Source organism: Hylobates moloch, unplaced genomic scaffold (genome assembly GCF_009828535.3).
Source record: "Hylobates moloch isolate HMO894 unplaced genomic scaffold, HMol_V3 SCAFFOLD_12, whole genome shotgun sequence".
NCBI lineage: Eukaryota > Metazoa > Chordata > Mammalia > Primates > Hylobatidae > Hylobates > Hylobates moloch.
In genome coordinates, this window is record NW_026652287.1 from 53,375,488 (window position 1) to 53,390,201 (window position 14,714).

The window sequence follows — 14,714 nt, forward strand, 5'->3', positions numbered from 1 at the left end:
ATGTTTTATACATTTTTGCCCTGTTCAAGACTTCTGTTTCTTCCTGGTTCAATCTTGGAAAGTTTTGTATATCCAGGAGTTTATTCATTTTCTCCAAATTTTCTAGTTTGCATGCATAGAGATATTCATAGTAGTTTCTGATGATTTTTTGTATATATGTAAAATTAGTTGTGATTTCACATCTCTAACATGTAAATAGATGCAGAGTACAAAAGAATAGATGCACAATGGAAGTTTGACAAAATTTGACATTCCCTTACGATAATCTCTGAAAAACTAGTTATAGATCAAATTATTGGCACCTCAGCCAATAAATGTCACATATTAGCAAAAAATACACAGCTAACAACATATTAAACAGGGATACGTTGCAAGATTTTACTCTAAGAGCTAGTATAAGACAAGGATGCCCACTCATCCTTACTAAAGTCAGTCTTGCTAAACATAGTACAAATCCAAGACAAAGGAATTAGGGAATAAAATCAAAAGCATCCAGATAGGACAAATGGAAGTTAATTATTCCTGTATAATTATCTTTTATCCCTATACATAATCAGAAGTATAGAAAAACCTAAGTAAGGCTGGCTGGGTGCAGTGGCTCATGCCTGTAATGCCACTACTTTGGGAGGTTGCAGCAGGTGAATCACCTGAGGTCAGGAGATCAAGACCAGCCTGGCTAACATGGTGAAACCCAGTCTCAACTAAAAATACAAAAAAAACAAGTAAAAAATTAGCCAGGCCTGGTGGCACAATACCTGTAATCCCAGCTACTCGTGAGGCTGAGGCAGGAGGATTGCTTGAACCTGAGAAGTAGAGGTTGCAATGAGCCAAGATCATGCCACTGCACTCCAGCCTGAGTGACAACAGTGAGACTCAATCTCAAAAAAAAAAAAAAAAAGAAAAAAGAAAAGCCTAAGATTTTACTAAACAAATTTATTAAACTTTCAAAATACAAAAGCAACATCAAAGTCAGTAGCATTCCTATGCATTAACAACTATCTCAAAATGAAAATTAAGAAACACTTTCATATACAATAACTATAGTAATAAATTCAATACAAAGCAGAATATACATTTGCTTTCAGCATTTTTGAGGCTTTTAGTTTTATACTAGTCACCTTGTTAAAATAATTTTTTCCCCAATATTTCTTCTGAAAATAAGTACAAACTTCTACTCACACAAACTCATTTACTTTACAATTTCCTTACACCTAAAGTTTATCTTTTAGAGTAATGTATATTTAACCCAAACTAAAGTCTGTATATGTTTGCATGCAGACAGGACACATGTTCAAATATACATATGTATAAAATTTTAAGATATCTACTCAGGACTCAGAAATGTATGTATTTTATTTATACTTGTAATATGATTTCTATTATAACCATAAAAATAACCCGTTAGTCAATCACAATTTAACTGTTCATTTTTTTTTTTTTCTTGAGATGAAGTCTTGTGGTGTCCCCTGGGCTAGAGTGCAGTGGCACGATCTCAGATCACTGCAACCTCTACCTCCCAGGTTCCTGGCCATCTAGAACTCCTAAGCTCAGGTGATTCATTCGCCTGGGCCTCCCAAAAGTTCTGGGATTACAGGCATGAGCCACTGCACCCAACCATAATTGCATATTTTAAAATAATTTTTATTATAACCATAAAAATAACCCAGTAGGCAATAATAATTGTATATTTTTTTCCTGGGACACAGCCTCACACTGTCACCTGGGCTGGAGTACACTGGCATGATCTCGGCTCACTGCAACCTCCACCTTTCAGGTTCCAGTGATTCTCCTGCCTCAGCCTCCTAAGTAACTTGGATTACAGGTGCCTGCCACCACACCCAGCTAATTGTTTGCATTTTTAGCAGAGACAGGGTTTCACTATGTTGGCCAGGCTGGTCTTGAACTCCTGACCTGGTGATCCACCTGCCTCGGCCTCCCAAAGTGCTGGGATTACAGCGTGAGCCACCACACCTGGCCATAATTGTACATGTTAAAATAAGTAAAAGTGTAGAATTGAGTTGTTTGTAATACAAAGGAATAAGTGCTAGAGGTGATGGATACCACATGTATCCCAATGTGATTATTATATATTGTATTTGTGTATCAAAATATGCCATATATGGCATAAGTATATATACTCATGTTCCCACAAAAATTAAGAAAAATAAATTTTAATGATTAAAATAAAAATAAAAATTTAACCTATAAGAATAATATTCTTTAACTTATTTGCAGTTCAAAGTCACTGGCAAAAGAGATGACTACAGATGTTAGTCCATTATATTACCAAATAGTATATTGTTACCATCTTTTTTTTTTTTTTTTTTTGAGACGGAGTCTCGCTCTGTTGCTCAGGCTGGAGTGCAGTGGCGTGTTACCATCTTTTACCTATGCCTTTTGGTAAGGTGGACAAGGTTAATCTTTGTGGCATAATAACACTTCATTGAATGCACAATAATATTTACCATGTTAAAAATGTTGAAAGTTACCTTCACACATAATTTAAAATTTTTCAACTTACTGCATATTATATAAAAGTACAATTAGTACAATATATGAATAATATACTAGTTTTCTCATAATGCAAAAGAATATTACTCTTAACACCTACCTCGTGCATCACTCAACAGTATGTTAACCACAAAGAACCTCTCCACTTAGGTTTTCATCATGCATCTTACATTTTAATATTCTTACTCATCCATAGAAAAGATCATAAATAATGCCCACCTAATGAAAATGAAATCTCATACCTCTGATGCAGCAACAAATGATCACAAGCTTTCACAAGTGAATAAGAATGAAAACAGCAGAAAATAATGAGTTGAGTTACATGATTTGCTTTTCAAAAAATCTGTAATTTTTTTAAGAAACAAAGTATAATCTGAATATAGTTATTACTCTACAAAAAACCTTTCACTCCTCTTAACGTTACATACAAATAATTTTTCTACCAACTTTAGTTTTAGATTATTTTCTATACTCAGAACTCTCATTTAGTGGACTATTCGAAGTGTCACTTCCTCATATATTTCTACTATAAATTCTGGTATTTACATAGACTTAAATTTGGATTAAATTTTTTTTATTTTTACTACATCTTTGAAAATATATTTTCGTATAAACTCTGTTGTTTTCTAAGCTGTAGTTTTTGAAAAAGTGTTTTCCCAAATTTATTACATTTGCAAGACAGTTCTCCAATATAAATTCCCTGATGTTGAACAAAGTTTGAGCAACCTCTTCAGAGTTTTTCTCTAGTACAAAATGTGGACAATAAGATCTGATACAAGTAAAGGTACTTCAACCCTCTTTATGTTTGTAATGTTCATCTTTAATATAAATACTCTCCTTCACTTTAAAGGATAATATTTTCTGAAAGATCTTTTGACAGTAATTGCACTTATCATGGTTTTATTAAGCATGAACTCTCCAGTGTTTAGTAAGATGTGAGCAGATATTGATGTCTTTTTCACCCTCTATTTCTACAATTTTTCTCAAATATAAATGATTTTCTGTGCAATAAGGTGCATTAGTTAAAATTTTGGCCACATTGTTCTTATTTGTAGGAAATTTTTCCAGTATGAATATTACCTATAATCAAGTGTGACAACCATTTGAATACTTTGTTGCATTCTCCACATTTTTAGGATTTCTCACCAATATTTCTTTTATGATTAGAAAAGTATGAGATGTTGTCAGAAGCACTGTCACATCTTACTGGTTTGTAGAGTTTCTCTCTAGTATGAATTATCGTATGTGTGTTAAGAAGTGAGGACTAGTTAAAGCCTTTGCCATATTTTTCACAATCATAGGGTTTCTCTCCAGTATGAATTTTCTTATGTTTAGTAAAAATTGAGGACTGGTTAAAGGCTTTGTCACATTCTTCACACGTGTAGGGTTTCTCTCCTGTATGAATTATTTTGTTCAATAAGGTTTGAGGACTGGTTAAAAGCTTGGCCACATTCTTCACAGTTGTACGGTTTCTCTCCATCATTAATTATGTTTAGTAGGAGTTGAGGACTGGATAAAGTCTTTACCGCATTCTTCACATTTGTAAGATTTTTCTCTAGTATGAGTTATGTTTAGTAAGGTTTGAAAATTGGTTAAAAGCTTTGCCACATTTTTCACATTTGTAGGGTTTCTCTCCAGCATGAATTATCTAATGTGTAGTAAGGGTTGAGGATTGGTTAAAAGGTTTGCCACATCTTTCACATTTGTAGGGCTTCTCTCCAGTATAAATTATCTTATGTGCAGTAAGTTGGAGGGACAGGCTAAAGGCTTTGCCACAGTCTTCACATGTGTAGGTTTTCTCTCCAGTATGAATTATCTTATGTTTACTAATATATGAGGATTTGTTAAAAGCTTTGCCACATTCTTCACATTTCTATAATTTCTCTCCTTTATGAATTATTTTATGTTTAGTAAGGTACAAAAATCAGTAAAAAGCTTTGAAACATTCTTCATATTTGTAGGGTTTCCTTCCAGTATGAATTACCTTATGTGTAGGCATGGTTGAGAAGTGGTTAAAAGCTTTGTCACATTCTTCACATTTGTAGGATTTCTCTATGGTATGAATTCTGTTATGTTTAGTAACGGATGAGAACTAATTAAGGACTTTGCCACATTCTTCACATCTGTAGAATTTCTCTCCAATATGAATTATCTTATATTTAGTAAGGTACGAGAATCAATAGAAATCTTTGCCACATTCTTCACATTTGTAGGGTTTCTCTCCAGCATGAATTATCTTATGTGTAGTAAGGGTAAAGTACTGGTGAAAAGCTTTGCCACATTCTTTAGTAAGGGAATAGAAGCAGTAAAGGCCTTTGCCACATTCTTCACTTTTGTAGAATCTCTTCAGTATGAATTCCAACATGAATTATCTTATGTCTACTAAGATGTGAAGACCGCCTAAAAGCTTTGCCACATTCTTCACATTTGTAGGGTTTGTCTCCAGTATGAATGAGCTTATGTTTAGTAAGGTTTGAGGAATGGTTAAAAGCTTTGCCACATTCTTCACATTTGCAAGGTTTCTCTCCAGTATGAATTATCTTATGCGTATTAAGGTTTGAGAATCGGTAGAAAGTTTTGCCACATTTTTCACATTTGTAGGGTTTCTCTTCAGTATGAATTATCTTATGTTTAGTAAGGGTTGAGAATATACTAAAGGCTTTGCCACATTCTTCACATTTGTAGGGTTTTTGTACACTATGAATTTGCTTATGCCCAGCAAGGTGTGAGGACCGCTTAAAAGCTTTGCCACATTCTTCACATTTGTAGGGTTTTTCTCCAGTATGAATTTTCTTATGTATACTAAGGATTGAAGATCGGTTAAAAGCTTTGCCGCAATCTTCACATTTGTAGGGTTTCTCATCAGTATGAATTATCTTATGTTTAGTAAGGGTTGAGAATACACTAAAGGATTTGCCACATTCTTTACATTTGTAGGGTTTCTGTCCAGTATGAATTCTCTTATGTGTAGTAAGGTGTGAGGACCGATTAAAAGCTTTGCCACATTCTTCACATTTGTACGGTTTTTCTCCAGTATGAATCATTTTATGTATAGTAAGTGTTGAAGATCGTTTAAAAGCTTTGCCACATTCTTCACATTTGTAGGGTTTTTCTCCAGTATGAATTATTTTATGTATAGTAAGGGTTGAAGATTGGTTAAAAGCTTTGCCACATTCTTCACATTTGTAGGGTTTCTCTTCAGTATGAATTATCCTATGTTTAGTAAGGGTTGAAGATCGTTTAAAAGCTTTGCCACATTCTAAACATTTGTAGGGTTTCTCTTCTGTATGAATTATTTTATGTTTAGTAAGGATTGAGAATACCCTAAAGGTTTTGCCACATTCTTCACATTTGTAGGGTTTCTCTCCAGTATGAATTCTTTTATGTGTAGTAAGGTGTGAGGACTCCTTATGAGCTTTGCCATATTCTTCATGTCTGTGGGATTTCTCTTCAGTGTGAATTATCTTATGTTTAGTAAGGGTTGAGAAAATACTAAAGGCTTTGCCACATTCTTCACATTTATAGGGTTTTTCTCCAGTATGAATTATCTTATGTCTAGTAAAGGTTGAAGACTGGTTAAAAGTTTTGTCATATTGTTCACATTTATAGGGTTTCTCTCCAGTATGAATTAGCTTATGCCTAGTAAGGTATGAGAATTGGTAGAAAGCTGTGCCACATTCTTCACATTTGTAGGGTTTCTGTCCAGTATGAATTCTCTTATGTGTAGTAAGGTTTGAGTCCTGGTTAAAAGCTTTGCCACATTCTTTGTATTTGTAGGATTTCTCTCCAGTATGAACTCTCCTGTGTCTAGTAAGGGTTGAAAACCAGATAAAGGCTTTGCCACATTCTTCACATTGGTAAGAATTCTGTCCAATATGAATTCTTTTATGCTGACGTAGGTGTAAAAGCATGCAAAATGATTTGCCACATTTTTTACATTTGAAAGGTTTCTTTCCAGTATGTCTTGTGTTATGTCTATTTGAATTTAAAAGTTTATGAAAGACTTTCACATATTTATCACATTGAAATATTTTGCTCTGGGTAGTTGTCAAACACTGGTTTAGTTCATTATAACCTTCTTTGTGCACATTACACTCATTCATACTTTTACAGCGTTTTCTTAACTGTAAATCCTTATGTCCACATTTTACATATTCTCTCAGTATCACTTTTTGAAAAGAATCTTTAATGCCTGGCCCTGGGCAAAAGTCTTCAGCAAAATGAGAACATATAACTGAAAGAAATAAAAATATCAAATTACTCCACTTACTAGACTCAGATAAATATAGATTACAAATCTAACCTATAATATTATACAAACTGCATAAACCAGATAGCATAGCAAAATACCAAAGGCTCTAATTCTTTATAGACATATATATGTAATGAAAACATACTAACCAAAATATATCTGAGAAAAAATTATAAATGAGTTAAGTGTTTGAAGTATCCCAAGTGAACACAAAGTCACACAGAAGGGAAAAGCAAAAGTTTGTTACATTTACCCAACATGGCTATTCCTGCTCCCCAATATAACATAATGCCTTTAGGAGTAAATTCCTAGCCAGGTGCAGTGGCTCAACCTGTAACCTCAGCTACTTGGGAGGCTAAGGTACCAGTGAACCAAGATTGCACCACTGCACTACAGCCTGGGGAACAGAGTGAGAATACATCTAAAATAAATAAATAAATACATATAAATAAATGAATAAATAAGTAAATAAATAAATAAATAAGAGGTAACTTGCCAACTTTTGATTTTGTTAAAAAAAGACTAGTAAAATACTGGCTCAAACTTCTTTATTACTTGCTTGTCCAGGCTTTTCCACACACTGGTTTCTGTCTTCTATGATATATAGTGCAGAAAGAAATGGTGGTATGCTTTGGAATGACAGTTTGAGTCTGCTGAGACCAAAGTTAAATGTTACAGCAGTAGAGAAACTGCAGTACCACAGAAAGAAAACAGGTGTAGCAAGTGATTACTGAGTACTAAGAAAAAAGATGACTAGGGGCCAAGTGCGGTGGCTCATGCACGTAATCCCAGCACTTTGGGAAGCCTAGGCGGGTGGATCACGAGTTCAAGAGATTAAGACTATGCTGGCCAACATGGTGAAAGCCCATCTCTACTAAAAATACAAAACTTAGCTGGGCATGGTGGCACGTATCTGTAGTCCTAGCTATTCAGGAGGCTGTGGAAGGAGAATTGCTTGAATCTGGGAGGCGAAAGTTGCAGTGAACCAAGATCACACCACTGCACTCCTGCCTCGTGACAGACTGAGACTCCCATCTCCAAAAAAAAAAGATGAAAAATTTCCTTTAACTAAAAAATAAACACAAAATTTCAGACAAGACACACTCAAAGAACATGCTTGAGAGACTCTCAGAATCTCTAACTCAGACAGTTGTTCAAAGAAAGCCATATTACAAAGATTGTGACAGTTAACTTTTTAATGTTCAAATTTTAATAAAAGATTACAATGTGGCCAGGTGCAGTAGGTCACAACTGTAATTGCACACTTTAGGAGGCTGAGGTGGGCGGATCACCTGAAGTCAGGAGTTTGACACCAGCCTGACCAACATGGAGAAACCCTGTCTCTACTAAAAATAGAAAATTAGTCTGGCACGGTGGCACGCACCTGTAATCCCATCTACTCGGGAGTCTGAGGCAGGAGAATTGCTTGAACTTGGGAGGTGAAGTTGCGGTGGGTGGAGATCATGCCATTGCACCCCAGCCTGGGCAACAAGAGCAAAACTCTGTCTCAAAAAAAAAAAAATTATAAAATGTTCAGAAAGAAACAATAAAAAATGAAATAAATTGAGTAACACTCAGTGAGTTAAATATGAACACAGAGAACTACAGAAAATCAGAAAACTGGAAACGAGAACAAAAATATTTAAAATATTAGTAAAACAAATTAGGGAGGTAAAAAAATATTAAAAAACTGAAAAATCTTGAAAAATGATGTAAAAATAAAAAAGCTCAACAAACAAACTAGGATACAAGCAAAGATATTTATATCAAACACATATGTAAGCAAAATTGTAAAAGTCACAGAAAAGGGAATCTTGGGAGCTGCAACATAAAAGTGATGTGTTGGCTGGGTGCAGCGGCTCATGCCTGTCATCCCAGCACTTTGGGAGGCCAAGGCATGCCCACAACCTGAGGTCGGGAGTTCGAGACCAGCCTGACCAACATGGGGGAACCCATCTCTACTAAAAATATAAACTTTGCTGGGTGTGATGGTGCCTGCCTGTAATCCCAGCCACTCGGGAGGCTGAGGCAGGAGAATTGCCTGAACAAAGGAGGCACGAGTTGCAGTGAGCTGAGATCACACCATTGCACTTAGCCTGGGCAACAATAGCAAAACTTCATCTCAAAAAAAAAAAAAAAGTGTTATTTGCAAGAATACTCTTATGAGATAGCAAGTGGGTTCTCAACAAAAATTTTGCAGGCCAGAAGGATACTGTGTGATATAGTCAAAGTTCTGAAAAAAAAAAAAAAGCTATCAAGTGAGTATAATACCATCACAAAATCTGTCCTGCTAAATAAAAAGAAAAAAAAACTTCAAAACTAAACGAATTCTAAAGAAATATATTGGCACTGCCTTACATATAAAAGGTGCTGAAAGCAGTTGCTTCCAATGAAAATAACAAGACTCAACAAAACAACATATAATCATATTAAAATACATTATATTTCTGGGAAAGATATGCACATACACAAAAATAAATTTCTTTGCACAAAGAATACATCTATATAGATACACAAAACAAGAAAGAAGTAAAAGCATATAAAATAAAAATAAAGAAGACACAAAGAGACAGAGAAAATGTGGGACAAAGATAGAAGAATCAAATAGAACAATAAATTAACATTAGTAAGTCTCTTTGTTTCAGAAAACTTTGTTTCTGTACAGGCAGAAGAGATTATGATCAGGAGGTCCAGAAGCCTGTGTTGGTGAAGGAGACAGGTTCCAGCTACAGATTCAGTGTCTGGGGTTGAGATAAGCCAGAAGTCTTCTAAGCACCTGTGTATAATCTCGGCAGAAAACTCTAGGGGCAAAGAAAGCTATTGTGGGCATAATTCCTGAAGGTAAAACCTTGTCCTAGGAGAGGAGTGGCCATGTCAATTTTTAGTGGGTATGGTCAAGAGTGGATCAGAATCATGTGGGGGTTGGCACCAAAGTGGGGAGAGGGAATAAGTTCTCAGAACATTTTTACTCTCTTCCCTTTCACCCTATGAGACCCACAATAACAGGACAATGTACAGCGTGACAGCCTGTGTGCAGAACAAACCCTCACTTCCCTCAGACATCTGAAGTCTCCCTCCAGCCCAGGCCTGTGATGGTTAATACTGGGTGTCAACTTGATTGAAGGATGCAAAGTATTGATCCTGGGTGTGTCTTTGAGAGTGTTGCCAAAGGAGATTAACATTTGAGTCAGTAGGCTGGAAAAAGCAGACCCACCCTTAATCTGGGTGGGCAACATCTAATCAGCTGCCAGCACAACCAGGATATAAAAGCAGGCAGGAAAACATGAAAAGGTTACATTGGCCTAGACTTCATCTTTCTCCCATGCTGGATTCTTCCTTCCCTCAAACATCGGACTCCAAGTTCTTCAGTTTGGGGACTCAGACTGGCTCTCTTTGCTCCTCAGCTTGCAGACGGCCTATTGTGGGACCTTGTGATCATGTGAGTTAATACTAAATAAATTCTGCTTTATAATATATATCTATTCTATTAGTTTTGTCCCTCTAGAGAACCCTAATACAAAGCCCCTGTGGTAGCTCTCGTCTGACAAAAAAAGTTGTAGTTTGCTGAACACCAATCAATTATCCAACACCAATCGGCTGTCTAACAACTCAATTCTGACACCACCCAGAGTCAACACAGAATCCACAAGTTCAGGGCTCAGTCCCACAACACTGTTGCAACTACAGATGCCAGTCACATGGCTCTGGATAACCATCTATTTCTGAACTACTGCTAACAAGCCAAGGTCTTCCACATCTTCCTCCTCAAGTTCAATAATTTGAATAATTTGAAAGACTACTCAGAGAACTCAGCAAAGCACTGAACTTACATGTTGGGAACAGGCCCCCCAAAATCTGGCCATAAAGTGGCCCCAAAACTGGCTGTAAAGAAAATCTCTGCAGCACTGTGACATGTTCATGATGGCCATAACACCCACGCTGGGAGGTTGTGGGTTTACCAGAATGAGGGCAAGGAACACCTGGCCCACCCAGGGCAGAAAACTGGATAAAGGCATTCTTAAACCACAAAAAAAAAGCATGAGCTATCTGTGCCTTAAGGGCATGCTCCTGTTGCAGATAACTAGCCCAACCCATCCCTTTATTTCGGCTCATCCCTTCATTTCCCATAAGGGATACTTTTAGTTAATCTAATCTCTCTAGAAACAATGCTAATGACTGGCTTGCTGTTAATAAATACGTGGGTAAATCTTTGTTCAGGGATCTCAGCTCTGAAGGCTGAGGCCCCTGATTTCCCACTTCACACCTCCATATTTCTGTGTGTGTGTCTTTAATTCCTCTAGTGCCACTGGGTTAGGCTCTCCCCGACCGAGGTGGTCTTGGCAAATGGCGTCCATCATGGGGGGCTCGAATCCAGGTTGAAGGTCAGTGAAGTGACGGTTGGAGAACGTAGAACTAAGCTGGAGGACACCCAAGTACTCTTAAAGCAATCCCCCTGGTAAGAAGGGGAGCTCGGAAGCATCGGGGTAACAATGGGACAAGTGTGGGCTGTGGTTCGGTCCACCTTGGAACTTTTTCACACTGATAATGAGGAGGAAGGAGAGTATAATGAAGTGACAGAAGAGGTTACAGACCAGGTTTATTTGCCAGTGAAAGCTAAAGTGGCGCAGAAGGGAGAGGTTCACCGCTACCCTTCTATACCCCCTCATTATTATTTTGAAGAAAAAGAGTGGCCTGACCCTCCAGATCTTTCTTTTCCAGAGGACACTGGGTGAAAAGTAGTTGCCCCAGTGACTGTTCCAGCAGTGCCTCAAGCAACCACTCTTAGTTCTATTCAGGCAGGAATTCAGCAAGCTAGATGAGAGGGTGATATAGAGGCTTGGCAGCTCCTTGTTAGAATACACTCCCCAGATCAACAGTGAAATATTACAGCTACATTTGAGCATTTTCCTTTTAAATTACTCAAAGCATTTAAACAAGCTATTAATCAGTATGGACTAGGTTCTCCTTTTGTAGTGAGACTCTTAAAGAATGTTGCTGTTTCCAGTCTGATGATTCCTATTAACTGGGATGCTCTTACTCGAGCTTGTCTAACTTCTGCCCAGTTCTTCCAATTTAAAACTTGGTGGGCAGATGAAGCTTCCATTCAGGCTGCTCGCAATGCCCAGGACCAACCTCAAATTAATATAACTGCAGACCAACTTTTGGGGGTTGGTGGCTGGGCTGGTTTAGATGCACAACTGGTCATGCAGGATGATGCCATAGAACAGCTTAGAGGAGTGTGTATTACAGCTTGGGAAAAGACCACTTCATGTAGAGAATAATATCCTTCCTTTAGTGCTATAAAACAGGGACCAAAAGAACCATACATGGATTTTATACCTTGGTTACAGGAGTCTCTTAAAAAGGTGATTGCAGATTCGGCTGCTCAGGATATAGTGTTGCAATTACTAGTTTTTGACAATGCCAATCCCGATTGCCAGGCTGCTGTGTGACCTATCAGAGGGAAAACACATTTAGTTGATTATATCAAGGCCTGTAATGGTATCGGAGGTAATCTGCATAAGGCTACTCTGCTAGCACAGGCAATGGCAGGACTGAGAGAGGATAAAGGAAATACTCCATTTCCTGCAGCTTGTTTTAACTGTAGGAAGCATGGTCATACTAAAAAAGAATGTAGAAAAAATCAGCGAGTCAGGCTGCCAGATAGGGGAAAAAAGAAAACTACTGAGTCTGAAATATGTCCAAAATGTAAAAAAGGAAAAAATTGGGCTAATCAATGTCACTCTAAGTTTGATAAAGATGGGAACCCGATTTTGGGAAACGCCATGAGGGGCCCGTCTCAGGCCCTGTTCTAAACTGGGGCATTTCCAGCTCAGGCCATTCCCGCACTCCTGTACAATGTCCCCTGCCACAGCTGGTAGTGCCACAGTAGATTCATGCCGCACAAAAGCTGTGAGCCTTCTGCCTGGGGAACCCCTGCTAAAGGTCCCAACAGTAGTCTGTGGACCTTTGCCAGCAGGGACAATAGGATTATCTCTAGGAAGGTCTAATTTAAGTTTAAAAGGGGTACAAATACATACAGAAGTCATTGATTCAGATTACAATGGGGAAACTCAATTGTTATATCTACTTCTGTTCCCTGGAAAGCAGAGCCAGGAGAGCGCATAGCACAGCTCCTGATTGTGCCGTATGTGGGAATGGGAAAAAGTGAAATTAAACAGGAGGATTTGGAAGCACAAATAAACAAGGCAAAGCAGCTTATTGGGTAAATCAAATTACTAATAAACGTCTTACCTGTGACATAACTATTCAGGGAAAGAAATTTAAAGGTTTGGTAGATACAGGAGCGGACATTTCAATCATTTCTCTACAGCACTGGCCATCCGTGTGGCCAATTCAACCTGCTCAATTTAACGTAGTTGGAGTTGGTAAAGCCCCTGAAGTATATCAAAGTATTTATATTTTACATTGTGAAGGGCCCAATGGACAACCTGGGACTATTCAACCAATTATAACTTCTGTAGCTATAAATTTATGGGGAAGAGATTTATTACAACAATGGGGAGCACAAGTTTTAATTCCAGAACAATTATATAGCCCTCAAAGTCAACATATGATGCATGAAATGGGGTATGTCCCTGGTATGGGACTAGAAAAAAAATTGCAAGGTTTGAAAAAACCACTTCCACTGGAAAAACAAAGTTCCTGCCAAAGATTAGGATATCATTTTTGATGGCAGCCATTGTTAAGCCTCCAGAACCTTTACCTTTAAAATGGTTAACAGATAAGCCAATTTGGGTAGAACAATAGCCGCTAAGTAAAGAGAAACTGGAGGCTTTAGAGAAATTAGTTACTGAACAATTAGAAAATGGGCACATAGCTCCAACATTTTCCCCTTGGAATTCTCCAGTTTTCATAATTAAGAAAAAATCAGGTAAATGGAGAATGTTAACTGACTTAAGAGACATCAATTCAGGTATACAACCTATGGGAGCATTACACCCAGGATTGCCTTCTCCTGCTATAATTCCAAAAAATTGGCCTTTAATAGTCATAGATTTAAAAGACTGTTTCTTTACTATCCCTTTAGCTGAGCAAGACTGTGAACGGTTTGCATTTACAATTCCTGCAGTGAACAACAACACTTAGCAGCCTGCTAAGCGTTTTCATTGGAAAGTGTTGCCACAAGGCATGTTAAATAGTCCAACAATTTGCCAGACGTATGTAGGGCAAGTAATTGACCTACTCATAAAATATTTTCACAGTGTTACATTATTCATTATATGGATGATATACTTTGTGGTGCCCCCACTTGAGAAATATTACTCCAATGTTATCATCACTTGCAAAATTTGATTTCTTGCACAGGTTTAGTTATGGCTCCTGACAAAATTCATACTACTACTCCCTACTCCTACTTGGGGACCTTAGTAAATGACATTACCATTGTGCCACAGAAAGGAACCATATGTAGGGATCAATTGAAAGCATTAAATGACTTTCAAAAATCATTAGGGGACATTAATTGGATACGACCTGCTCTAGGCATTCCTACCTATGCTATGAGTAATCTGTTTTCTATCCTTAGAGGAAATCCTAGTCTCACTAGCCCTCAGCAATTAACAAAGGAGGCTGAGACAGAGTTACAACTAATTGAGAAGCAAGTCCATAAAGCTCAAATAAATAGAATAGATCCAGAGAAGACTCTAGATTTGCTAATTTTTTCAACTCGGCATTCACCTACTGGTTCTATTGTCCAAGAACAGGACTTAGTAGAGTGGCTTTTTCTTCCATATACCAATTCATGGACTCTAACTCCTCATTTAGATCAAATCGCTACTGTGACAGGGATTGGGAGAACTCGGATTGTTAAATTACATGGATATGATCCTGGAAAAGTTATTGTCCCTCTCACGAAGGTAGAAATACACCAAGCCGGCTGGGCGCGGTGGCTCACGCTTGTAATCACAGCACTTTGGGAGGCCGAGGC

General features: G+C 37.6%; 1 protein-coding gene across 2 annotated transcripts in view; it reads right to left on the reverse strand.

Annotated features, from left to right (window-relative positions):
• Positions 1–590: 590 nt before the first annotated feature.
• LOC116814499 (zinc finger protein 493-like) overlaps positions 591–14,714 on the reverse strand; it is a 33,235-nt gene continuing 19,111 nt past the window's right edge. For both annotated transcript variants that reach the window (XM_058424603.1, XM_058424604.1), the window contains exon 4: positions 591–6,745. In XM_058424603.1, coding sequence (XP_058280586.1) covers positions 4,839–6,745 — 1,907 coding nt within the window. In that variant the 3' untranslated portion in view covers positions 591–4,838. The remainder of the gene's footprint in view (positions 6,746–14,714) is intronic.